Genomic DNA, 26,100 nt, shown 5'->3' with positions numbered 1-26,100 from the left:
GACTTATATGATGATAAGGCTCCGCTGCCATTCTCGACCTTACAGCACCGGTATGATCTTACCCCGATGGATTTTTATGATTTCCTAAAACTTAAAACGATGCTGACAGCGAGTAACTTCTCTCCTTATGTCCCATGGCTATTACTTCATATCCCACGACTGGTACATGCTGGCCACTTTGTGTCGAAGGTGTATAAAATGTTGTTGCCTTTACCCATGAAAAAACACAAAAGGTTGGAGGTCATATGGGAGGCTGAGCCAAATCTAACAGGCATACCTTTTGACTGGGAGGTGATTCATAAGTTAGCCCTTACACATAAAGTCTCACCCATCCTATTTCAGACGAAATATATGCTCCTCAACAGGGCCTTTTGGACGCCTGACAGGCTTTTCAGATGTAAATTAAGAGACTCTCCTGTGAGCTGGAACTGTCAATCAGGTAATGGTGATCTTGCACACATGCTATTTTCCTGTCCTTCATTAGGGGATTACTGGGGGAAGATATTTGATTGCATTTCTCACGTTTTTAAGATAACACCTGTACAGGAATTTGTTTACGTTATTCTGGGGGCGCTGGATCCGCAAATAACAATAGACCAAGATCGTCAGCTGTTGGATTTAATGTTAACAATGGCATGTAAAGTGATTCTTTGCAAATGGAAAAATGCGACTGAAGTGAGTTTTAAAATCTGGCAGGAGTGGTTATCTTTCCTGAGGGGGTCTAGTAATCCGGCTCTGCAGGCTTCTACCTGGAGCCCTTCTAACAAAAAGCTTTGGAAATCATTGGATGCATCCTCCTTTCATTATGAGCCACCTTGAGTGGTATACTGTGGTTGGTCCCTCTGATTGGGGTTGCTGTGAGCTGAGGCGTGGTTGACCTCTCGAGTCCAGGGGCGCTGCGCCCACACATTGAGCAATGTAACTAGGGATGTACCTGTATATTGATGATGCGAGCTGGAATGGGTTTTCTTTATTTCATTTGTCTTGCTATTCATTTTCTATTTCTGTATTTGTATGTGATGGACATGACTATTTTGAACCTTGTGTACGGAAGAGTTATTGTATTGTCTCTGTTACTTTAATAAAAATGACTTGAAATAAAAAAAATAAAAATGCCTGTGACACCAATAAAACTCTATTTTCGGTGATCAACAAATTGGTCAGACCTAATAAGATCAACCATATGGAATCAAGTCAGGACTTTTGTAACCTACTAGCGAACTCCTTTCAAAAAACATCTATGATAATTTCACAAGCATTAACACCCAGAGCAAGTATAAACCCAACCCCAAGAAAGATATAACCAGCTTTATTGAATTCAGAAATCTCAGACGAACAATTAATAGACCTTATTTTATCAATTAAGTCTGGTTCTCCATATGACCCCTGCCCGCCCAGCATAATGCACCTGATACCCACACAACGAGCAGTGTACCTGGGCTCTATCATTAACACAGTATTTGCCAGTGGAACTTTTCCCACTCAATGGAAACGCACCACCATTCTCCCCCTTTAAAAAAAAAGACAATCTTGATAGCTCAGAACCCGGCAAATATCGCCCTATTGCAAGATTACCCTTCGTTGCCAAGTGTATTGAAAATTCAATGAATAAACAAATCACTGAACATATTGAATCTAATTCATTATTAGACGAAACACAACATGGTTTCAGGAAGCATCACAGCACTGAGTCGCTGCTTGATCTCTCGGCGGCCTTTGATACGGTCAGCCATGAAATCTTGGGTGTCTGTTTGCAGGAAGCAGGAATAAAAGGCACTGCACTTGAACTCTTAAAATCTTTCTTGACCAACCGGCAACTAAATGTAGCAATGGGGTCAGTAACCTCCAAACAGTTTTCTCTACCATGTGGAGTTCCGCAGGGCTCTGCCCTGAGTCCCACACTTTTTAATCTATATGTAGCACCATTAGCCTTGATAATAAAAAGCAGGATTTGCCCTAGCTTCCTATGCTGATGACACACAGATTGTGGTGTCCTTAACAAATGAAGAAAAGCATCCGGGCGAGGCCTTTAAGATCTGTATGAAGAATGTGAGTGACTGGATGGACGGCAACTGCTTGAAGTTGAACGCGTCCAAAACAGAGGTTATCTTTGGTAATAAACCCTCCCTCTGGACACCTGACTGGTGGCCACCAGTACTTGATGTGCTACCTGTACCCGCCGCGCTAAAACTAAGGATATGGGCATCATTATTGATAAAGAACTCAAATTCAAGGACCAAGTCAGTAAAGTCACAGCCATCTCTTTCTGTGCTATAAGATTAATCAACAAAATTAAGAAATATATACCAGAGGAACTTTTGAAAACAGTGACTCTGGCTTTGGTCCTCTCCCGCCTAGACTACTGTAATAGCCTCTACCTCACCATCAATTCAGGCCTGATTAACAGGCTTCAGATTGTACAAAACGCGGCGGCACATCTTATCTTAAAAATCCCTAAAAATGTTTCAGCGAGAAAAGCCATAAAAGAATTACACTGGCTTCCAGTCAGGCAGAGATGCAAGTTTAAAGTCTTATGCCTGGCTTTTAAATCACTACACAATCTAGGACCAACACAATTTAGGAACACATTAAAATGGTATGTTCCCAACAGAACCTTATAGTCAGGAACAGCCAGGAACATGGCAACCACCCCCTTCAAGAAGGCCACCTGGGGAGGCAGGAGACTTTTCAAATCAGCAGCAATGCTGTGGAATACATTACCCATTACTTTAAAAACAGCACCCTCTTTGATTAGTTTCAGGAAAGGTTTGACAACGTGGCTGTTCACACAAACCATCTGAATGAACTAACCTGATTGCTGTCTGTACTAGTGTTTCTACTGTTCTTAGATTGTTTATAGCGCCAGGATGCCTCCAGGCATGAGCTGCGCTTTATAAATTTAATTTCAATTCAATTCAATTCTGCAGCCACATAAAAGCAGTCATCAGACCCAAGTTCTTAGTGAAGTCTTACAGAGTCCTGCTCTGGCAGTTGCATGTTCTGGTAGTTTGTTTCCCACTGTGAAGTGGGGGTGTATCCTATGTTGTGGACTGGCAGAACATGAAAGTAATGATACTGCACATCCATTAAACACTATGTCAGCGTCAGCACCTTGTGGGGAGTAGGCTTCTAGAAGCTCTGCAAAGAAAGTAACACATCTGAAATTGTGAAGTGCAAGGATGGCTTGGAGACCTTCATCAATCTTCCTTACAAGGAAGAAGTGGGACTAATATCCATGCCTTCTTTCTGAGGACATGATTAGCTCTTCAGTGTGGGAGCTTGTTATCGTCCACATGATGTTACAGAGAGGCTGACTGGACCACAGGTGGCTGGGACTGAGATTGATGGGAGACGTTTCTAGGGCTTTACAGTCCTGCAACATCAAGAAAACACATCGCTCGGGAGTGACATACACCAAGTGGAGGACGTCTCACTGATCGTCCTAGAGTGAACCTACTGGGATGGAGTCTGGAGGAGGGGGTGGGGTGGTGGGGGGTGTTAAGGCTCCATTAAGGCGAGTGAGATTACTTCGCCTTGGCTGACACTTGAGGAAAGGGCTAGTGTGCGCCTCCTTTCTAACAGGAAGCTTAAGATTCGGAAGAGGCGGCTGGAGGAGAAAGAAGACTCTGAAAATCAGAAAAATCTTCTTTGGCTAGAAAGAGGACTCTGGCTGCCACCGCTTAGAAGGCACTCAGCGATATGGCTAAATGCATCAATTTTCTACTGGAGGACATCGGTGCAGTGAGCACAGAGTTTCTTACCATCTAACAGGAGGTTAATGATCTCCCTCTAGGCCTCTGAGTTCAGGTCAAAAGATGCTGAACACACCTCCCTGCACACAGAGTGCTGTTTGATGAGGACACCCCCACTGACCTTAACAAGCATGATTACTGCTTTTGGTTTGGTGTAATTATTTAAACTCGCTGGGACTGCTGTAGGGGATGGTGTCTGGCTCCTTCTCTTGCGAAAAGGGCCTCCATTCAAACACTCATCTACCGTCTCCCTCCCAACATCCTCCTGCATGTATTTATCTGAGGGAAGAAGAACTCAGTTTTCAAGACTTAAAGAATGGCGTCAGAGAGGCTCTATTGCATCATAGGGTCAAGTCTGACACCCAATACTTGTTAACCTTCTAAAACATGAATTGGGAAAATTTCCATGCCATTCTGAGAGTTTGCACTGGGAGGTAGAGTGTAGTTACTGCTGAGGTCAACCTTCTCTGCAAGTCTTACCCTGTCAAAATTACCCAACATCTCTTCTTCCCACCCTGGGGTTGACTGAAATTAAGTAGCCAAATGCCCATCTAGAAAGGGAGAGAAGACCGGACTTGCATTCACTGAATCAGAAGCACTCCTACACTGTTTGAATAGAACATATGTTGCAATGGAGTCTCTCGAGGGCCCCTTTCATGAGCCTTGACAACTGGGTCTAGGTACAATAAGTAGCCAGTTGAGTAAAAATGGTCACGAAAGGTGAACATGGTCATAAAGAAAGATACTGTTAAAATCCCTGGTGTTAATTGCACCTCTTGCACTTGGCCAGTGAGACTGAACTCTGCAGTTACGCGCTATATAAATATAATTTTTCATTTCATTTGTTCGCCAAAACGTGTTAATGCATCTTGGAGCCGTCATAGGACTCTGCTTAAAGCGCGACGAGGCCTCCGGGCAGTTACGCGCTATATAAATATAATTTTTCATTTCACAGGAGAGGGAAGGTCCTTCAACAGAGGGCCTTCCCTGCCTTACTGAAAGGAAGGAGATCTCTGTACATTCCCACTTAGTTAACAACTGTGTTCACCTCTTGGGTTCTCTTTTTTATGATGAAGTTAAATTTTGTTCACGTAATAAGATTGTCTTTGCTCTACATTCATGCCAAACTGTTAAAGAGCAATCTCGCATTGACAGTATCACACAAAGAGTATATTTGCACCACATGACTGCTTACAAAATAGCAGACATCAAGTACAAATACTTTAAAAGGCACGGAACCAAGCATACAGTACAGCTTGATAACAAACTACTGTTTTCGACTTCCCCCACCTTCCACTTCTACCTCTTCCCCTGGTGTCTGGAATATTCATCCTAGATTTGTCCAGTGGGCTCCCCCTTTCCCGCCTCTTCGAATGGTAGGCAGGGGAGTTGCAGCTTAATACATCAAGACCATAGTAGTTTCTCCATGCTCACCACACCCAGTTGAACTTCTTTAAGCACGTCCCGCTTTCAAAACAACCTTTTCTGCTTCCGTGCACATCTTCATTCCTTCTTTCCACTTAGTTATCGGAATGTTTGTCTTCCCCCACAGCCTTGCCACATCTTTCTTGGCCACCATAAATCCCATCATGCAGAATCCTAGAAGTCAATGCGGAATATCCACTTCGTTCGAGATCCCCAAGAGTTCAATTGGGGTGTTACCGGGATCTTTAGGCCCATGACTGCCTCCAGCTCCTGTATCGCTTCCCTCCAATACATCTTCATTTTGGGGCATCCCCATATAATATATAGGAATTTTCCCTAGTCAGTAACAAACCTCAAACATTTAAGGCTTGATGACCAGTGTATTATTTTAAACTGCTCTAATCTTAGTAGGGAATTAATGGCTATCTCCCTCAGGTGCATGAGGCCCACCTCCCACTCTATATTGTCAATTTCCCCCAAATCTGCCTCCCATTAGGTATGCAGAGCTCGGATTTATCAAGGTACGGTAAAGTTGTGAAACCGGCTTCTGAGTTATTTCACCTTGTAGCACCCAGTTTTCCAGTGGAGTGTATTCCAGGGTATCTGCCAAGTTAACCTACTCTTTTTGGAGTGTATGTGTGAGTCTCCCAGAGAATCTATTCCCACTTCTTAAAGCCTGCTAACATAAAGACTTATTTTAGGGCCATTCCCTTTCACAACAGAGAGGTGAGCAGGAGCTTTCCCTGCCAACCAACTGCTCTATGGACGTCGTCCCCCACTTTCAGGGTCACCTTTTTGGTGTGGGCAGGTGTTTCCTCTCCGGTGGCTGGCACCATCTGTGCCGTTTCAACTTGTGTCGCCGGTGTACAATGGTAGTTCAACTCCCAATCGTTCATCACATCTAATTGTGTCACCCTGTAGTAGATCCTGAGCTCTTGCAAGGAGCCATCTCTGTATGCTATCAAGCTTAGTGAAATAGGCTTCAGATATCGCAAATGGAGTATTTGGCAGCACATACAGCAATTTTGGCAAGGTAATCCTTTTAAATAGAGAGGCTCAGCATATGATCGTTAATCACAGCATACCCCACATATTCACATCCACTCTAAACTCTTCTAGGACTCTTCCTAAATTTCCCTCCAGGTATCTATCTTTGTCAATGGTGATCTCAAATCCCAGGTATTTGAATTGCGACTTCAAGACTCGAAGCTTCCCTGCCAATCCCTCATTGTCCTTCCATTTGATATATGGTGACATTGAGTGCAGATGCTTTATGCAAAATGTTTAGAGGTTCAATATGGGTAGCTTAAATGAAAGGTCTTGTGGTATAAGCCACACCCCACCAGACATGTTGGATGCATGGTCTAATGGATATATTATTTACAGTTGTGGTATGAGTCCAGAGATTCAACTCTGGTTTCCAGCTTTGAACAAATGATGTAATATTGCCCATTCACTTCATATCACTATGCCTCCATTCCCAGAGCTTCTAAAATTACCAGTACTCAGAAAATTGTGAATTCTATTATTACGCACTATTGAAAGAACCGCATGTTCCCATTTTTGGAAATTGCAGGGTACCACCACCAATGGCCTGCGGGTGAATGGGGTTTCAACCTCACCTGTGGTGCAGAGTTCTAAAAAGAGAAAATTCACTCAACTGAGCACATGATCACACATCAATGTGGTTAGTTCCAGCTCGTCCTAATTCATGCCAGGGGCACCTGTTGGAGGCACATGAACAGGCTCAAGAGGAAAGGAATGCCAGAGCCATGACTAGGAAGATCTGGACTAGGGGTGATGAAGATTACTGGGAAGTAATCCTGCAACTATTGCCACAGGACTAGTGGCATCAGAACTCAGTTGGAGCAAGAATTTGAGTAGTCAAAAGAACAAAAAAGAAAAAGGGATACCTCATCTCACGGAGTCTCTTGACCTCAATTATGCACTTTTCAACAGTATAATCAATTTCTTCTTCGGTTGTAAAACGACCAATTCCAAACCTAAAAGACAGCGAGAAAGTCAAATGTAGAAAAACTTGCACCGTTACCAAGGAAGGTCTTAATCCAATCCACGGTCATTTACCTTATGGAAGAATGTGCCAAATCTTCATCTGCTCCAATAGCTCTCAAAACGTATGATGGTTCCAAGGAAGCAGATGTACATGCGCTTAAAGACACAAAACGCAATACAATTTAAAATATCAGCTGTGTTACTGGCATACAAATAGTGCAAATTAATTAAGAAATATATAATTTAATATGTATGGTCTTTCTTCTGACATCCACATGTTGCCTTTTGGAAGCACTTACAAGGCCTTAAACAGGGATAGGCACGATGAATATGTTTCTATCAGTTGTTATCAAGAAGAAACCATGGGCCTGATGTACAAAGGTATTTTGCAGTTGCAAAGTCTGGAATTCGCAAAATCCTATGGCTTGCAACTGCAAAATGCATTATGTTACTTACACTGTAAGCATCTGTTCCTGACATGTAGAGCACTAGATTTACATACTTTGCATATTCCTGCCAATGAGTGTTGGTTCCCGATGTTTGCAAGTTCTTTTTCTTCGAAGAAGTCTTTCCCAGTCACAAGGTAATGTGACTCCTCCTTTCGGTGATAGTGCGCATGGGCATTGACTCCATTGTTGGATTGTTTTACCGCAAGAGGGTGAGAATGGAGTAAGTAGTATAGTAAAGGGATGTCCCTAGGTATGTAATGTGAATAATTAGAACTGAACCAACCACAGGTGTCGGAGGAGGAGGGAGGGCACATGCGAATCTACAGCTCTACATGCCAAGAACAGATGCTTACAGGGTAAGTAACATAATCCGTTTGGGGCATGTGCGCTGTAGATACACATGCTTTCCATAGATTGTACAGCAGTATCCTCCCAAAGCGGTGGCTAACCAGTGGGTGTTGCAGTTCTTTGAAAAATAGTTTTTAGCACTGCTTGTCCTACATTAGCTACATCCACACAATAATGTTTGGCAAATGTGTGTGGTGTAGACCATGCAGCTGCCTTACATCTGTCAGCTAAGGGAATGTTACCTAAAAAGGCCATAGATGCTCCTATTTTGTTAGTAGAATGTGCTCTAGGAAGTATAGTTAAAGTTCTTTTAGCTTTAAAATAACAAGTTTGAATACATTTAACAATCCATCTAGAAATGCCAGATTTAGAGATAGGATTTCCTTTATTAGGTGGAGCAAATGCAACAAAACGTTTTTTTTTGTGTGAAAATCTTTTGTTCTATCAATATAGTATATTAGTGCTCTTTTGATATCAAGTGTGCTTAGAGCCCTTTCTACTACTAAATCAGGTTGAGGGAAGAACACAGGTAACTCAACTGATTGGTTAATGTGAAAAGCAGAAACTAATTTAGGAAGACATTTTGGATTTGTACGGAGAACCACTCAGTCCTTATGAAGCTGAAAGAAAGGTTCTTCTAAAGTTAATGCCTGTAGCTCACCAACACGTCTTAATGAAGTGACAGCAATTAGAAAGGCAAACTTCTATGAAAGAAATTGTAATAAACAATTGTGTAAATGCTCAAAAGGTGGACCCATAAGCCTTGTGAGAACAATATTAAGGTTCCAGACAGGTGCAGGTGGTTCCACGAGTGGTGGTATTCTTCCATAAAAGCTTTAATGACAGGAACTTTGAATAAGGATAAATGTTGTCTGTTTTGCAGATGTGCAGCTACTGCTGCAAGGCGTAGTCAAATAGATGTGTAGGTTAAGCCAACTCGCTGTAGATGCAAATGATAACAAATAATATTTTGTATAGATGCATCTAGCAGGTCGATTGTGTTATTATTACAATATACAACAAACCTTTTCCACTTTGCTGCATAACATGCTCTAGTAGTAGGGTTTCTTGCTTCTTTAAGAATTGTCATACAATCTGGTGGTAGCTGGTGGTAGATTTAGGAATCCAAACTTTTACGACTTCAGGAGCCAGATCGCTAGGTTTAGCTCCTTGGGGTTTGGATGTCTGATTTCTCCATGGTTCTGTGTGAGAAGGTTGGAAGTGAGGTGCAGCTTTTGGTGTAGAACGACTGACAGTTCTAGTAGTGTGGTGACCATGGTTGACGAGCCCATGTGGGAGCCACTAAAATCAGTGTGAGATGTCTGCCCGAGTTTCCGAACCAAAAATGGAATGAGAGGGAGAGGCAGAAAAGCATAAGCAAATATCCCTGATCAGTTATCCACAGGGCATTGCCTTTGGATAGATGGTGTGGGAACCTGGAGGAGAAGTTTGGGCATTTTAAGTTCTCTGCTGAGGCAAAGAGGTCCATCTGTGGAAATCCCAATTTTTGGAAGTATGGAAGAAGAACCTGGGGATGAAGTTCCCTTCATGCACTTGTTGCCTTATCCTGCTGAGGAGGTCGGCAAATTGGTTGTGCATGCTTGGAAGGTGTTCTGCCAGAAGAGGAATTTTGTGAAGTATTGCACAATGCCAAATTATCTGAGAGGCATGGAAATTGTAGAGAGTGTTCCCCCCTCCTCTGTTTTTGTACATAGTACATTGCTGCCATATTGTCGGTCCGGACTAGGACAACTTGCCTTATGAGGTGAGGTTGAAAAGCTTTTAGTGCTAGATAAACAGCTAGAAGCTCCAAGTGAATGATGTTGAGACTCATGTGTTTGGTGTCACAAACCCTGAATTGTTAGATGCTGGAGATGGGCACCCCAATCTGTGAGAGATGCATCCGCTGTCAGTACGACTTGTGGAATAGGGTCGATGAAGGGCTGACCTTTTGATAGGTTGTGTATGTTCCATCACTGCAGAGATCAATAAGTGCGGCTGTCTACCAACACTAGATCTGTTAATCGACCCTGTGATTGATTCCACTGACGTGCTAAGCATTGCGGTAGAGGACGCATGTGTACTCTTGCGTGAGGCACTATTGCAATGCATGATGCCGTCATCCTTAATAGTTGCATGAAAGTTTTGACTGTTAGGTATTGGTTGTTTTGAAACTGTAGTAATAAAGTTTGAAAGTTCTGAATTCTAGCTGCATTGGGAGAGGCTAGAGCTCAGAGTGTTTAGCGTTGCTACCAGATATGGTTGCAGTTGTGAGGATTGAAGATGGGACTTTTGTGCATTGACTGTAACCTTTGACCTCATGCCTAAAGGGAAAATGTGGACAGCCCTAGAACGAATGGGGGTTCCCCAAAACCTAATGCATATCATGATAAGGCTCCATTCTAACAATTATGCCCAAATAAGATAAGGGGGAAACGCGAACTAACTGAACGCATTAGGGTGGACAGGGTAGTACGCCAAGGATGTGTTTTGGCGCCAACTCTGTTCACCCTATACATTAATTGGATGATAGATTCATTGGCTGATTGCACTGGTGATCCTCCCATGATTGCTGGACAGAAGATATCATCAATGCTATTTGCTGACGATATCTTATTAATTTCAAAATCCCCATTGGGTTACATAATCTACTGAATCGGTTTTTACTAAAACTAAATTCATGACTTTTAACCCTTATAAGTTCTTCAAAGGCAATATTACATTTGGCAACACATAGTTGGAGCAAGTGAAACAATTTTAATACTTGGGGGTCAGGCTCACTAACACTATCATGGTCCCCACAAATAGCCGGGTAACATTACAGCATGTGAGCTGTGCTACATCTAAAAACTGAAGACCTCAAAGTTTAGGCCTGTACGGCTGGTAATTGAAATCTACAGAGCAAAAGGTATTGCAGCAGCCCTGTATGTTGCCGAACTATGGGGTTTGAACACCATAGGGGGTATTGAAAGAAAAGAGAATAGTTTTACGAGATTTGTGCTTGCACTTACTTATAATGCGCTCCTAACCCCTCATTTGCCTGGATCTCGGCCTCAAAACATAGCTCATATGGCTACATTTAGGCCCTTTGCTTATTGGATTAGAGTATGGAGCAAAGACTTACCACTCTCCATACGAGAACCAGTTGCTGAGATTACTGCATTAGATCACAAAGGAAAAATATCTTGGCTTAAGTATGTTAAGAAGTGGCTATTTAGTCTGGGGATGCCCGAATTATGGACCAATTCTGAAGCGATACAGAAAAAAAACATTAATGAGTCTAAAAGAGATATACTGGGGCCATTTAAAGAATTGGTGGTTATGCCACACTAATGCCGGTGACTTACCAGGCAGATTTCTGGACTTAAAGGACAGAATGAACTGTGAGGATTTCCAAAAATTGAATAGAACTACCCGAGGCCAGATCTCTGTACTTACAGTTCAGATATGCCATTTTACTGCTGAATGAGTCAAGTAGTAGATGAGTGTGAAGTACTAGCTCTCACAAATTGTCCTTTTTGCCTGTTCAATCTTGAATCCTTTTCAGTTTTTTTGCTCCAAATATATTGCCATTAGACAAACTTAGCTGATTACGATCTGTCGGGCACTATCATCTAAAGAAGGCAGTCAGAATCCTAACGTGTTATACCAAGCACTGGTTAGTGTTTTCGGTGTCTAGATATTTCTTGTATGCATGGTGGCTAACATGCAAAAATAGTTCCCTAACCCCAGGAATATGAATTTTACACCTTGGTTGGATACATTATAATACTGTACTCCTTTTCTGTTTACAAGGGAACTTCCGTATATAAAGGGCAACTATTGACAAATGAATGGTACTGCCCCTAAATGCACGGTACTGCCCCTAAATGCACATGCACTTTTTAGGTCCAGAGTGACATCCATGTGGGTCTTTTTGCTATTGCTTATTATTTTAATCTACAACAATTCTAATTTACTAAACAATTCAATCAGGCTTTATTCGATTTCTTAAAATAAAATCATAAAAGCTTGTACAATAAAATCACATGATAATCTCATAGTCCAAAACAATTTAAAAATCATTATATCACTACAACATTCCAAGGTATTCATAAATTTCATATTAAAATAGTTTTCCTACATTTGATGACATTTTTTAAGAAGGATACTGTTGACCTCGTAAAATGTTCATTGTCTAGGAGTTGCAATAATAAAAATGCAGGACAACATTGTTTCAGACCGAGTCGCCTTATTATTGGTAAAATCCACTTCTTTCCTTGCATTACATAAACTTTACAAAATAAAAGTACATACATTGTTGATTGCTGAGCTATCACATGATCAGTTGATCAAGATTTTAGATTAATCATTTATAGTGGGAAAACGTACTAATCAATGGTATTTCCCAAGTCTAAAGTGGGTCAGTACAAATCTTTCATGACCACCTAAAATGTTTTTACGGTGGGGCGGGATACCTTTAGTGGTCAATATCAGTTGGTTAGACTGTACCGATGGTTTCATAATTTCTACAGAAAATCTATTTGCCTCCATCAATGTCATACATTTTCTTTTAAAATCTCTTCTGGTAACCAAAGTTATAGAACTAGGATCTTCATATAATTCTGGACGCCCATGGTCATAAATAGAATCTTTTATATATTTTAACCATAGGATATTAAAAACCTGCTGAAGTCCAAATCCTATGGTTAGAGGCAGCAGATCCGGAAGAAAAGAACGGCCTGGGACCAGGGTTCAATTCCCGACGCGGCAGGGTCATGGACCAGGGCCAGTGGACTCGATAATTCTAGCCTCGGTGCCTACTCTAACCAGGGATCACACTCGGCAACTCTGGGCATTAGCTTGCCTCATCTCCACAATGGCCCCCCACATTCGCTGGGGATGCCTGGTTTCACCTTGGAGATACCCAGGAGGGACCCTCTCACAGGGATAGCCAGGACGGGTTCCCCAGCGGTCTACAGCGCCAGGACGCCTCAGGGTAGCAGTGCGCTTTACAAGACACATACATTTACATTTACATTTGTATTAAGTCCGATATATACGATAGCCCCAATTCCGAGTGACATATATAGGAAGAGAAACTGCATGGGACAGCCAACAAAAATCTTAACAAGCATTTACAATGCAATGGTCTCGGCATTGGTAAAGTTAGAGCTATTGGCATTGCTCATGACATTTTTGTTTTTAAAACATTTAAAGAAACGGCATTGTTATTTACAATGTCAATAGCTTAATCACTCTCAAATGCGAGACCTTTTGCATTTGCACTCACACACAGAGCCACACACACACAGCCACCCACACACAGAGCCACCCACACACACAGAGCCACTCACATAAAGCAACCCACACACAAATAGAGCCACCCACAGAGCCACCTACACACACAGTTACCCACACACAGACAGAGCCACCGCGCATAGAGCCACACACACAGAGCCACATACACAGAGGCTTCCACAAACCTTCCAGCACCTGTGACGAGATTAGCAATAAATCATCAAAATGCAAGTTGGGCGGCACACTATTCTAAGCACAGCTGTTTAGCTTACGTGTTTTAAGCCACGCCCTTACTTACATTGACGACGCCCCTTTAAGACCCCCCCACGCCCAATCTTTCATCCCACTTAAAGCCCTGCCTGTAACCCTTAAATTTCAACACTGGAGAATACAGGGTTACTTCCTCCTAGAACATAGACGTCACACAGAGTAGTCCAGCAGACTCATAAAAGAACTTTTGACGGCACAAGTCGGAAAACAGAGGTAATTGCTGTTTACGACTTGTCCTGTCTGCATTCATTAGGTTACATTTAAAGTTGTATGTGTATATTACCTTTAGACACCTCAAACGCAAAAAAAATGGCTGAGTCAGCGTAGTTCTTCAAAAAGAGTAAACTGTATTTCTTTTTTTTATAAAAACGTAGAGTAGTTCCTGGAGCGCCGTGCGCATGTTCAAGCAACCGGCTGGCCGGTATGGCGGCCGTCTGTCGCTTCGCCTGTTTGCCTACCCCGGCTCGAGAGCTCGCGTCCGTGCAGAGACAGCTGCGGCCCCTGCGCTCCGCGTGTGTGTTGTAGAGGCTGGTGCAGCTGTCTCTCCTGTGTGCCAACACCCCCAGTCCTCGCGCACAGAGACACGCACACGCGGCCTGCTCCGCTTCATGAATATTCATGCTTGGCTCCTGCCTTACACCGCCACTTTGGGCGGCAAATGGCCGCACAGCTGCTGGGAGCCCAGCATTGCAGGTCTGTAAGGGAGCGCGCTGCGGACGAACATCTGCGCCTCTAGTCCCTGCGCACAGCTTAATTGTGTCCAGCGCGCAAGGGAAACCGAAGGAAGGGAGTTCATGAGAACACGGAGAACGTGGCGCAAGAGGTGGGCGGAGAAATGCGTTACCCGGGCCGACAGGAACCTATTATCAGTTATTTAATTTTGTTTTGTTTTGCTGTGTACAAGCATTAACAAGGGCATCTGAAGGGCCCCTGGAGGGACCGTGTTTAGATCGAGGAGCAGGGGATGATGCCATCAACACCACCGCCTTTCTCAGAGGCGAAGCAGAAATGCCTCGGAGAACGCAGTGGCGGTTTCGAATTCGGGGGCGTGTTTTCCTTTACTCTCCTCTTGCCATTGGCTGGAGGAGATAATTAGACTTCTTGAAAAAAACACGCCCCCGAATCCGAAAAGGACGGGGCCTGTTCAGAGTGACGGACCTCTTCTCCAATGGCTGGCCAGCATTCAAGAGGCCAGCCAATGGAGGACAGGAGAGAAGAGGGGCGGGTTCAAGCCCCTCTTCTCCAAGTCATTAAATCTCGGATCGAGACTGCGCAAGCGCAGCCTTCGAGCCGAGACCTAAAAAGGCATTCTTAACCAACTGTAGGGGCTTTGGGTCACAATAGCCCCACAATCCTGCACCATATGTGGCAGTAGTAACACATTTTGCCTGTTATATGTGTAACAATTCTACAGGGGGTCTTCTACCCAATTTCCTTGGGAAGTTAGCTAGGGCGGCCGTAGCTTTAAAAAATGATAGCTTCCTAGCTTTAACTGCCTGGGACCATGTCCCCTTCTGGTCAAAGAGAATACCTAAATAAGGATGTCTTGGTAAATGTAACCTTTTTCTTATCTATATAGAGGTTTCTACATTTTGTGCTGCCTCTCCCACACGTCATAATCAACGTTTTTAAAATATTAACTCTAAGACCCAGGTTTTGCATATACACAGTAAAACCTGTCAGCACCATTTGGAGCCCCAGTTGTGTACGGGCCATCAGTACTTTATCATCCGCATACAGAAGGGCCGGTATAGGGTGATTATTAATTTGCAGCAGATCCTGGCACTGATCCACCAAGGCTTGACCTAGTCCATTAGTGTAAAGTATAAATAAAAAAAGGTGCCAGTACACAGCCCTGTTTAACCCCCCTCCCCACATGGAACAATGCTGTGCATTCGCCCCTAGCCACATAGCGGAGCCTTGCTTTCGCCCCACAGTAAAGCGGTCTAAAAAAATGTACAAGCGAGGCTTCCACACCCATATCTTCAATAATTTGCTGTGTACTACGCAGTCAAAGGCTGCAGTTAAATCTACGAATGACAGGTATAATCTGCCCTGTTTAGCCAGTGTATATTTACCCAGTAAGATATTTAGATTTAATCCCTGCTCCACTGTACCTAGGCCCTGCCGAAATCCGAATTGTAACTCAGATAAAATGTTATTGTCTTCAGTCTAGTCCTGGAGTCTACTGAGTATTATGCGTCCCAAAACCTTAACCAAGGAATCTAGCAGGGATATTGGCCGGTAACGCAGAGGGTTCTGGCAGTCGCCTTTCTTAAATATCTGGACCAATATTGATTCTGACCATGTCATAATGAAACAAGATGAACAGCAAGCTGCAATTCCCTGGGCCCCATAGAGAAAGGTTAGATTTAAAAAGATCGACAGGAACCCCGTCTGGACCTGTTGCTTTTCTTCCCTTACTAGCATCGATTGCACTATTGACCTCTTCTAGGGTGAAGTAAAGGTCTATAGGATAATTCCTTAAGGGGGTTATTCCTTGCGTCAACTGTTGGACATCCATGATAATCTTGTCTGGTATGTTTGTGTACATGGTTGAATAGTGTTCCACCCATTGATCCTCGTCTATAGCAATCGCTATGGTAGGTTTGTCTTGGACTATAAGGAATGGGGCGTTTACAGCCTGCCAAAAAGCTGTGTTATCTCTAACTAATGTGGCTTCATGCAAAGCTGAGCATGCTTCTTCTCTCAATTCAGCTTTACGGTCTTTTAGGGCCTGTTTATATTCCCCTCTAATCACTTTTATTTCTTGGCTCTTTCTTGATGGTTTGTGTAGGGCATGTTTCAATTTTGTATAGGCTTTTGTTCATCTAGAATCAAACCACCCTTGATTTTTCTTATATTCTTTCTTGTTCTCCACCATTAAAGCGTTTTTTATTTCTCTGGTAATCTGTGCAAAGGAATCTAGAATCTCAACATGCTAAGTTGAACCCTCAAGACAGGCTAAGAAAGATGTTTGACAGTTGACCAATATTTTCTTTGTAAATTCGGGCGGGTCCACCTTAGACCAACGTAGGAAGTAGCCATTGATTTTCTTCAAGGTTATATCCTGAACCAAATATGTTGATTTCCCTTTAGTATTTATCATGTTACTAGGGAGTAGGAAAGTAACACTCAGTGGAAAATGGTCACTTAGCACGTTCTTATGTGTTTTAAAACCTTTTAATCTTGTAGAGTGTCTGTTAGGTATGATTATGTAATTGATTATCAAATTCATCCCTTTCTCAATGCACTTGTAACTAAAGGGTACTAATGGAATGCATAGACCATTAGCAAAGCCTAAATCAAAAGAAAACAAAATCTCATTTAAGTAATCCCCATAGTTTGAGTACGGAAAATGAGTGTATGTACTATCGTCATCAGATAATATTCCACAGGTTTCTCCCCCATTAAACGGACACAGTGCAGTGTTAAAATCCCCACCCCATAGGACAAACACATCTTTTGCACAATCCTTAATTAAATTATTAAGATCGTTGCTTAATTGTTTTTCAAAACCCACAATTTGATCTGGCGGAGCATTATTATAATAATTTATCGCTAATATATAATGAAATTAATCAGTATGGATAGTAACGACTTGATAACAGGTTTCAGATAGTTAATGTCGTCTTGATGGCATTCACATAAATTGATGCATACGCACATAGCCCACCCTTAGGTCTCCCTTGGGCAGATGGTACCGCAGCAGTATGGAAGGTCTTATGACCGTTAATATGCCTAATAACCTCTGCCCAGGTTTCTTGAAAGCAGAGAATAATACATTTCCCTATTAAATCCCGCCATAGAGGATTTGTGAGCTTCGTCAATATGCCTGCCACATTCCAAAATAGTGCACAACAATGATCTTGTCTGCTGTTAGCATTATTGTTAATTTATTTTGCCTGATCAATTTGACTTGTAGTTGTAAGTGGGGGCTCAGAGATTGGGCCCTTATCTTGGCTGACCCTTAAAGAACTAGATAGTGAAGTATTGAGACCTGTATTAAAGGCACATGGAGGCCTTGTTGAAGAGTGTAGAAGAGTGTAGAGTTGTTCCTTTGTCTGGATTTATCCCAGTCTCAAAGCTATGAGCTGGTATATCTAGGGATATGTATGGGCTGTCGACCTATAAGAGAGCGCCAGTTATACCGGATGTATTTAGTCAGTCAGTCTACCTCTTCAAGAGTTGGGAGACTGTCAAACCGGTTATTAACCAGAGCATTATATATGTAATGGCCATTGTCAAATATATGTCCCTATTTTAAGTTCTTATACCTAGGTTAAGTGAAGGCTGATAGAAATAGCCCAGCGGCAGCAGGTTAATACTGTGGGTTGAAATTAAGTGATTTCCCGCTCTCCTAAAAATAGTTTCTACTAAGTGTGGGGTTTTGAATGTAAGTACCACACAATCACCTTGTAGGACTTTACAATCCCTGCCAATCCAACTTACTCTTCTGGCCATTTTAACCTCTATAAAAAAGAGCCTTGGTTAATCCTGTTTTAATACCCAAGCAATGCAAAGCTTTATTCCTCAAAGCGTCCCAACATTCGGTTTCCCTAGCCGGTAATCTTGGTACATTAGCCAAGACTACTGTATAGGGAGTAACTGGAGGTAAGTCCAGACAAACCGAATCATACAAGTTTATGTTTTGGGGCGGGCGCAGATTGAGGTAGTTGCTATTTGGATAGATAGTACTGATGGTACGCTGATTGATGTCTTTTTCAGAACTGGCTCTATTTGGATCAGATAGAATAGAATGCGGAGGGGTACTTGTTGTATTGAAGTCCTTGAACCTATCTATGTTTGACGCACTTTACAATAAGTCCCTATGGTCTGCTTGACTATCGTAGGGGTTGGTTGTCTGGACGGAGTAATTATGGCCTCATTGCTAGTGGTTTCACCTTGTTCCCTCTTGCTTACGGGATGAACTATCGTATCTATCCATCCTCACATTCACAGGGTGTTTATTTAATGACTATTCAATCAGGGACACTCTGTCTGTTAATCTAGCTAGGGCATCTCTTAGAAATGTATCTAGATCTTCCACTAAAGTAGATAATTTTCTGAGTTTATTCGGGTGGTTAATAGATTGAATTTTAAGATGTGACCTTCTCTTTATGCCTGCCTCATGTGGAGCTAAGGTTTTACCACGTTTGATGGATTTATTTTTTACAGGGCTTTGTAAGTTTTGTCTGGCTTTTCTAAGAATATTATCGGTTTATCTGCTAACAGCCTCAGGATTTCTGGGACATTTCAATGGTGGTTGCATATCACATTCCCGATCACTAATAGATATGTCAACTGATACAATTTGAACACAGCCATTTTGAGTTGGTTGGCCCTTTGAGGTCTCAAGTGAACCAGCCTGATCAGATGTTGCCTCAGTACGCAACACCGTTATGGCCCCCAGTCTTTCTGAATTCAAAGTCTCTTCTACTGAGATGATCTGTTTGTCAATTGCCCCCATTGCCCCTGTGAGATAATTCATCAATGTTAAATGAGGGGCCCCCGCAGACTTAGTGAGTGTCGGTGGTTGATGTTTGTTGCCATTCTTTTTCCCATCTTATGACCGGTTTCGGGGACTCATCCCTCATCAGCCAGGCTAGCTTGATTTAATTTACTAAACAGATAATCTATACCACTGCGACATGTAACTAATAAATTCTATGCGGTACAAAAGGGGGTGGTGATGGACGGAGCATCAGAACCAAACACTCACACCCAGTCAACAGATCTGGGTTTGATCCATCACCGTTCTTTAGCCCACTCTGCCACCCCAGTTCAGACATGGCCATATGCAAATCAGTCTGACCCTGTGCCACATGGGAACAGTCCAGCCCGAACTGCCAAGCCATGCCTTCCCTGGACCGGAAACAAGCTTCCTAGGACCAGTTACTGGCAGGACCGGAGGTGGGGATTATGCTCTACTTTCTTTTATTTCCATGCTGCAACACTTCATGGTGTATGAAGAAATTACCTTTCCCATAACACCCTGGGAAAGGGAAACACAAAACTTTAACCAATGAAGTCTCTCTTGTCCTCATATTAAGTAACTCCCCCTGCATCTTCCATTTTCTTTCCTGCTCCGGTGAAAATATGAGTGCTTCTTCTCTTATGCTTCATAAATTGGAGTAATATTGCCATTTTGTTTGTTTAGTGTAATGTGCCTTGTGAACGCTAACATGAATTGCTTCTCCTCACAGCACGCCCGCCGTAGGAACACGATTCAGTGATCCATTTGTGGCTACTCATTTGACCCGGGGACCGTGTGAGTGCAGTGGGCCTTAGCTCGACATAGAGGGCGCAGCATTCACAAGCAGCGCACTACGCGCATCTCACTGCTCTGAGGGCGGTGCATTTCCATCTATGGTTATGGTGAATGAGATGCCTGCCACGCAGAGCCTGTGCAGTTTCCTAAGGATGCCTGGAAGCCAAGATGCCCTGCAGAGTCTGGATTTCTCTCTAATAAGCGGCAACACGCCTTTATTACTGACGGGTCTGTATGCCAAAATATTTATTTTTTTCTCCTCATTTCCTGACGTACGCACAGCGCTATTGATTGCCACTTGGTGCTGGGCTCAGGCGCTTACAATATTAACACTTTCCTACCAACATAGGGTGTTCTGCCCCAGGGGAAACCCCAATTGCACTTTTTAACTTGCCCATTATCACTGGTATAGCCCAGTACCACATCTGCAGCCCCTCTGAGGTACTCCTAAACTGTGTGCAGTGACCCTGCCCTTACAATGGAGGGAGAATATATGGAAGAGGAGTCCATATCAGTTCTCCCAATTAGATGATGAATTTTGTGAGGTGGTGGATGCAACGATCCACCAGGCAGCGGCATCAGCGATTGTGCCTTTAGAAAGGATACTCCTTTTCAGGCCCAATGCCACCTAGTATAGGGGTACCCCCTACCCCCCAAAAAAACCCTCAACTCACCTGATCAGGTAGATAATCGTCCAGCCAAGCGCAAAGGTGTTCATTTGGGTATTTTCGATCGCCTTAAGAGGGCATTTCTCGCAAGACCCACCTGGCCTTGAACGGGACCCAGGAGCGCTATTGGACCCACGTCTGACTTACCATTTGACACTGCATTTCCTGATTGGGGAGATGAAGACTCTCAAACAGACTATAATGATGAGGCCGGTCCTTCCAGACCGTGGGACCCTTTCCCAGCCACCAACACTTTACCACCCCAAGATAACTCCGAGCGTCAGTCTGATGTGTTGGATCAGGATGATCTTAGTCATCCTAAGTCGGCAGAATGGTCCTCCTCGTCTGCGCAGGTGGCTAAGTATGTGGCAGGCAACCTCTATAAGTCCCTCGATTGGCACGTTTCCTTCACAAATGGGAGAAGATAACCTCAGATGCATGGGTCCTTCAAACACTACAGGGGTTCCATATAGAGTTCGACGGTTCCAGGGTACAGCAGTTCCTGCGTTGTCCATTAATCTTTTCTGAGGACCAGTGTTTCTTGATAGATCAAGAAGTGTTGATATGTTGCTCAAATATGCTATAGCCTGGTCCACCCTACAGCCAAAGGGCTTCCTCAGCAATATTTTCCTTGTAGAAAAACAGGACGAAGGTCAACGATCTGTGATCAATCTCTGCAAGTTCAATGGTTGGTTGATTTACCACCATTTCAAGATTGAAGGTATCCATCTGTAGCGATATTTGCTGCAGCCACAGGATAGGATGGTGCATCTCAATCTCAAACATGCGTACCTCACAATCCCTATTTCCCCGCCTCATAGCAGATTCCTGCAGTTCCTTTGGCAAAACCAGTCTACAAATTCATAACCATTCCTATCGGGTTTTCTTCCACCCCTTCGTGTTTTACCAAGGTGCTCAAACCAGCAATGGAATTTCTTCGCGCCCAAGGCTTCGTCCGATTATTTATTTAGACAATCTCCTTCTGCTCAATCAGTGTCCGGCTGAATGTCCGAGCAGTTGCAGATGACAATCCACTTGCTTGAAAGCTTTGGGTTTGTCATGAACGTAAATAAGTCCCTTCTTGCCCCTTCCAGACAGCCTACCTTTCTAGGGTTTGTGATCAATTTAACAGAGAAAATCCTCAGGCTTCCATCCTGTAAAATTGCAAAGATTCAAAGAGTACTGCTGTGCCCCTTGGCCAAACCAACTACCTTGTTACGCTAGATAGCCAGAGTCGTAGGTCATTTATTGTCTTCCATACACGCAGTCTTTCCGGGCCCATTGTACTACAGGACACTTCAGAGGCTCCTGACCTTCCACCTCCACAGGGGGCTTTAATATTGCGAACAGCTCTCACTGACGGAGGAGGTCCGGGAGGAAATGCCTTGGTGGCTAGCGCACATGTGCGCGTGGAATGACAGCCATTTTCCGGGTCGATCTGGGTATCATAATAGAATCCGATGCCAGTAAGTTCAGCTGGGAGCTTGATATGGGGCCTCCTTCACTGGAGGTTAATGGTCTGTGGAAGAGCAACAGCTGCATATCCACTACCTGGAACTAATGGCAGGGTCCTTTGTGGTCCAGTGTTGGACGAAGGATAGAGTGAACTGTTGTGTCCTACTAAAAAATGGACATCATCTCGACAGTCCGATATATAAATAACCTCTGATGTCCGCGATCCATAATTCTGGCAGATTTGGACAAGGAGTTTGGCATTTTGCCTGTCGAACAACAGATTAGTCACAGTGGAGAACCTCCTGGGAGTGGTCAATGAGGTAGCCGACCACTGCTCGAGACAAAAGTCTGATTTGAACCTGTGGCAGTTGGATACGGGGATATTCAATCTTCTCAACTCCCGTTGGAGCCCCTTCACGATGGACCTCTCTGCGTCCTGCCTAGTCATCAGGTGGATTGATACTTCAGTAGGAGGCCGGATCCCCTGGCAACGGATACCTTCCTCCAGGACTTGTCGGGGAGCAGGGCTACGCCTTCCCCCTTTCGCAATGATAACTCGCCTGTCCACCCAAGTACGGAGACAACAAGCGAGGGTAGTTCTCATAACACCTTTCAGGAGGTCACAAGTGTGGTTTCCAGTTCTTCTGGAACTTGCTTGGAATTCTCCAATCCTTTTACCCCACGCTCCCAATCCCCTCAGGGATCCCCTTGGGAATCCTCACCCGATCGTTCTCCAAGGCAGTCTAGCTCTTATGGCATGGCAGATTACAGGGAACATTGGGGAGTCTCAGGACTTTGAGGATGCTGAAAAGCTCCTCACCGCCCCCTGGGCGGATGGTACCATCAAGCACTATAGGTCAGCATGAAGAAGATGGGTCAGCTGTTTTGTACAGATAGGTTGTGATCCCTTGGGAGCCCATGTTGTCCCAGTAATGCATTTTTGGGCCTCTCTGCTGTCCCAGGGCGTGGTCTATAGGACAGTGAATACATTATGCAAGCTGATGAGGAGTGTCCACTTGTCTCTGCCTCTACAACCTAAGTATTCAAATTTGTGTGGACATGAACCAGGTCCTTAATCTCTTCAAATCGGGCAAAGGAATGAGTTTCTATCCCACAAGGAATTCTCTAGGAAACTGGCGATGCTGCTAGCCTTGATATCTTGTCGAAGGGTCTTGGACATATGAGCTCTGGACATCACTGGCAGAATTCTTTCCCCGGATGGGGTTACTACCTCACACAGAATGAAGTCTAATTTCAGAACTATTTCCTATGCAGCTTTTGATCAGTCTCCGAAATTTTGTGTAGTGCGTTGTTTGAAAGCATATGAGCACATGGAGGAGTTTTGTCCTCCTGGTGAGAGACAACTGTTGGTATCCCTAAAGAAACCTTTCAAAACCATGTACTCTCCCACAATTGCCAGGTGGGACATGCAGGAAGCGGCCACTGATGTGTCCAATTTCGGTGCTCACTCGGTGAGAGGAGCCATGGCTTCAAAGGCATTTACCTTAGGTGCTCGATTGGAGGATATCCTTAACCCGGCCGATTGGTCATCTAATTCCATGTTTAAGAAGTTTTATTTCAAGCCTTGAGTAAAAACCAAAATGTGGGTGTAGCAATCTGAGAAATAAGCCTCTTTGTTTTTATTGGGGGCATAGGTGCATATCAGGGTTACCTCCCTTTCCTCCAATATTACCCTCAAAAACATACTGCACCCATCAGCTACATGGTAGCTTCTCTGAATTTTTCGCTGTATACACCTCGGGCCTTCGTGATGGCTGTAACGTGAAACTGTAAAGGGTAAAGCGGAGACCACAATATGGAATTGTCAAAAACACCAGGCTGATTTCCTGTGCCACTGGCCATCTTAGAAAGCTTTTGTGTTTTATTTGGGAGTGCAGGCCTTGACTGTTAAGGAATAGGATCGTCAACGGGGCCAATGTGGGTAATGAGGTTGATGTAGTTAAGGCATCAAATAGTGGATGAGCCCAATAAAAGATATCACAATGGTCCATATGCATCTCCCACACACTTAAGTAGTCAAAACAGAATGTAACCAGTGATCGGCAAATCAATAATAGGATACATTAATAAACAACATAAAAAGAACACAATTATCATATCCCGCTAGTATCTCACAAAAAAGGATGTCGGGGAAGCTACCCGGTGGTTAGAATGGGCTTGGTTTGTAGCCCCCAGGCAGGTAATAGCTCTGCCTATCCAGTTTGTGAGTGGTTTAAGGCTATGGTAATGGCCAGGTAGTTATTTTCCAAACTTTCAGAGGCTAAAGAACAGCAAGGAGATCGCCAAAGCATTGACATAGAGCATCCACACTTCCAGTGGGGCATGAGTAGCTTCAATGTAAGACCTTTCTGTGAGAAAGTGGCTCTGTATATACTGTTCCCAAATAGGTACAGGGTGTACAGAGTCCACAATCCCCAAGGGTTTGACAGAGGCTAAAAAACTAGTTACTTACCTGTACACTATGGTTCTCCAGTATTATCTTTCATAGATTCACATGCTTGTATCTTCCCCGTCGTCATGGTGGGAGTCTCACGGTAACAGAATGACCACAGCAGTATAAGAAAAACTGCATAGCAAACTCCCATAGGGAATCATCTTATCTGGTAACCAAACCTCATCATTATGTGGTCCAAGACTCAGCCAATCGGCTGCTAGCCCTGACATCACACTCCCCAGCAGAGCCTTCCTGCCTCAGATTTCCAGCCCCGAGTGCGAGACTAAAATACACCTAGAGACAATGAGGTTCTGCCTGAGAAATGGGAAGGTGGGCGGGCCGCATGTGAATCTATGAAAGATAATACTGGAGAACCATAGTGTACAGGTAAGTAACTAGTTTTTTCTCCAGTATTGAATCTTTCATAGATTCACATGCTTGTATCAGAATAGAAAGCAGTACGTATCCCAAACTGCATTTCCAGGCTAGAACCCCCAATAAACAGTGGGCTCTGCTCTTTTGTATTGAAAGTTAACATACATTACAGTATGCAAAATATTTGTTTAAATATACATATATGTCTATATACACACATCGCAATATACCATGATAAATACCTTAATGAAATAGATGCCGTAGAACCGCTTGTCCCACTGCTGCATCCTTTTTCCATGCCGTGTCCAGACAATAAGGTCTAGTAAAGGTGTGCGCATTCTTCCATGTCGCAGCCCTACAAATGTCTGGCAATGACACCCCTGCGAATAGAGCCGTAGAAGTTGCCATCTTCCTTGTGGAATGCGCACGTACTTTGTCTTGTAAAGGCTTTCCAGCTTTAAGATGACACAAGGTGATTGCTGAAGATATCCACCTTGAGATACTAGATCTGGAAAGTGCCCCACCTTTCTTGGGGCCAGCAAAGGCTACAAAGAGTTGATTTGTCTTTCTGAACGATTTCGTCTTATCGATGTAAAATTTCAGACATCGTTTAATGTCCAAAGAGTGTAACACTCTTTCTGCCGGTGTTGACGGGTCTTTAAAAAATGTAGGCAAAACCACCGGTTCATTCAGATGAAAGCTGGAGGGGACTTTAGGAATAAATTTGGGGTTCGTCCTCAGAACCACTCTGTCCTGCCTGAATTGGACGAAAGGTTCTGCAATTGAGAAAGCTTGTATCTCACTGACTCTTCTTGCTGACGTCAGCGCTAATAGCAACGCTGTCTTCCATGAGATAAATTGCAATTCCGCCTTATGTATAGGCTCAAATGGCGGTTTCATTAGCTGTGCAAGAACCGTATTAAGCTGCCAAGGAACCACTGGTCTTCGAACTGGAGGGAACATTCTGAAAAGCCCTCTGAGAAATTCTTTAATAACTCTTTGAGACCAAAGAGATGGTCGGTCAGGCGCTCTGGTGTACCTTGAAATAGCGGCCAGGTGTACTTTTATAGACATATGAGAGAGTCCAGATTTGGCCAACGTCAGCAGATATGGAAGAATCTGATCCGAAGAGACTCGCAACGGATGTAGATCGTTAGACGCACACCAATGACAAAATCTTTTCCATTTAGCCGAATATGTTTTGTTTGTGGAGATTGCTCGAGATCGTGACAGAATCTCTCTGCAGTCCTGAGGGATCTTTAACAGTTGGAACTCATGTTTGTGAGGTTCCATGCTAACAAGTTCAGCGATTTCAAATTTGGATGCAGAATCTGTCCGC

General features: G+C 43.6%; 1 protein-coding gene across 2 annotated transcripts in view; it reads right to left on the bottom strand.

The window, feature by feature from the left end:
• Positions 1-26,100, bottom strand: part of NFS1 (NFS1 cysteine desulfurase) — a 548,610-nt gene that overhangs the window by 28,118 nt on the left and 494,392 nt on the right. For both annotated transcript variants that reach the window (XM_085619037.1, XM_085619036.1), the window contains exons 11-12: positions 7,263-7,346; positions 7,091-7,180 (exon numbers count right to left, since the gene is read on the bottom strand). In XM_085619037.1, the coding sequence (XP_085475163.1) occupies positions 7,091-7,180; positions 7,263-7,346 (174 nt within the window). The remainder of the gene's footprint in view (positions 1-7,090; positions 7,181-7,262; positions 7,347-26,100) is intronic.

The sequence above is a fragment of the Triturus cristatus genome, chromosome 7, assembly GCF_964204655.1.
Source record: "Triturus cristatus chromosome 7, aTriCri1.1, whole genome shotgun sequence".
In the NCBI taxonomy this organism is placed as follows: Eukaryota; Metazoa; Chordata; class Amphibia; order Caudata; family Salamandridae; genus Triturus; species Triturus cristatus.
The sequence above is the reverse complement of the archived record's forward strand: the minus strand, read 5'-3'. Positions and strand labels throughout refer to the sequence as shown.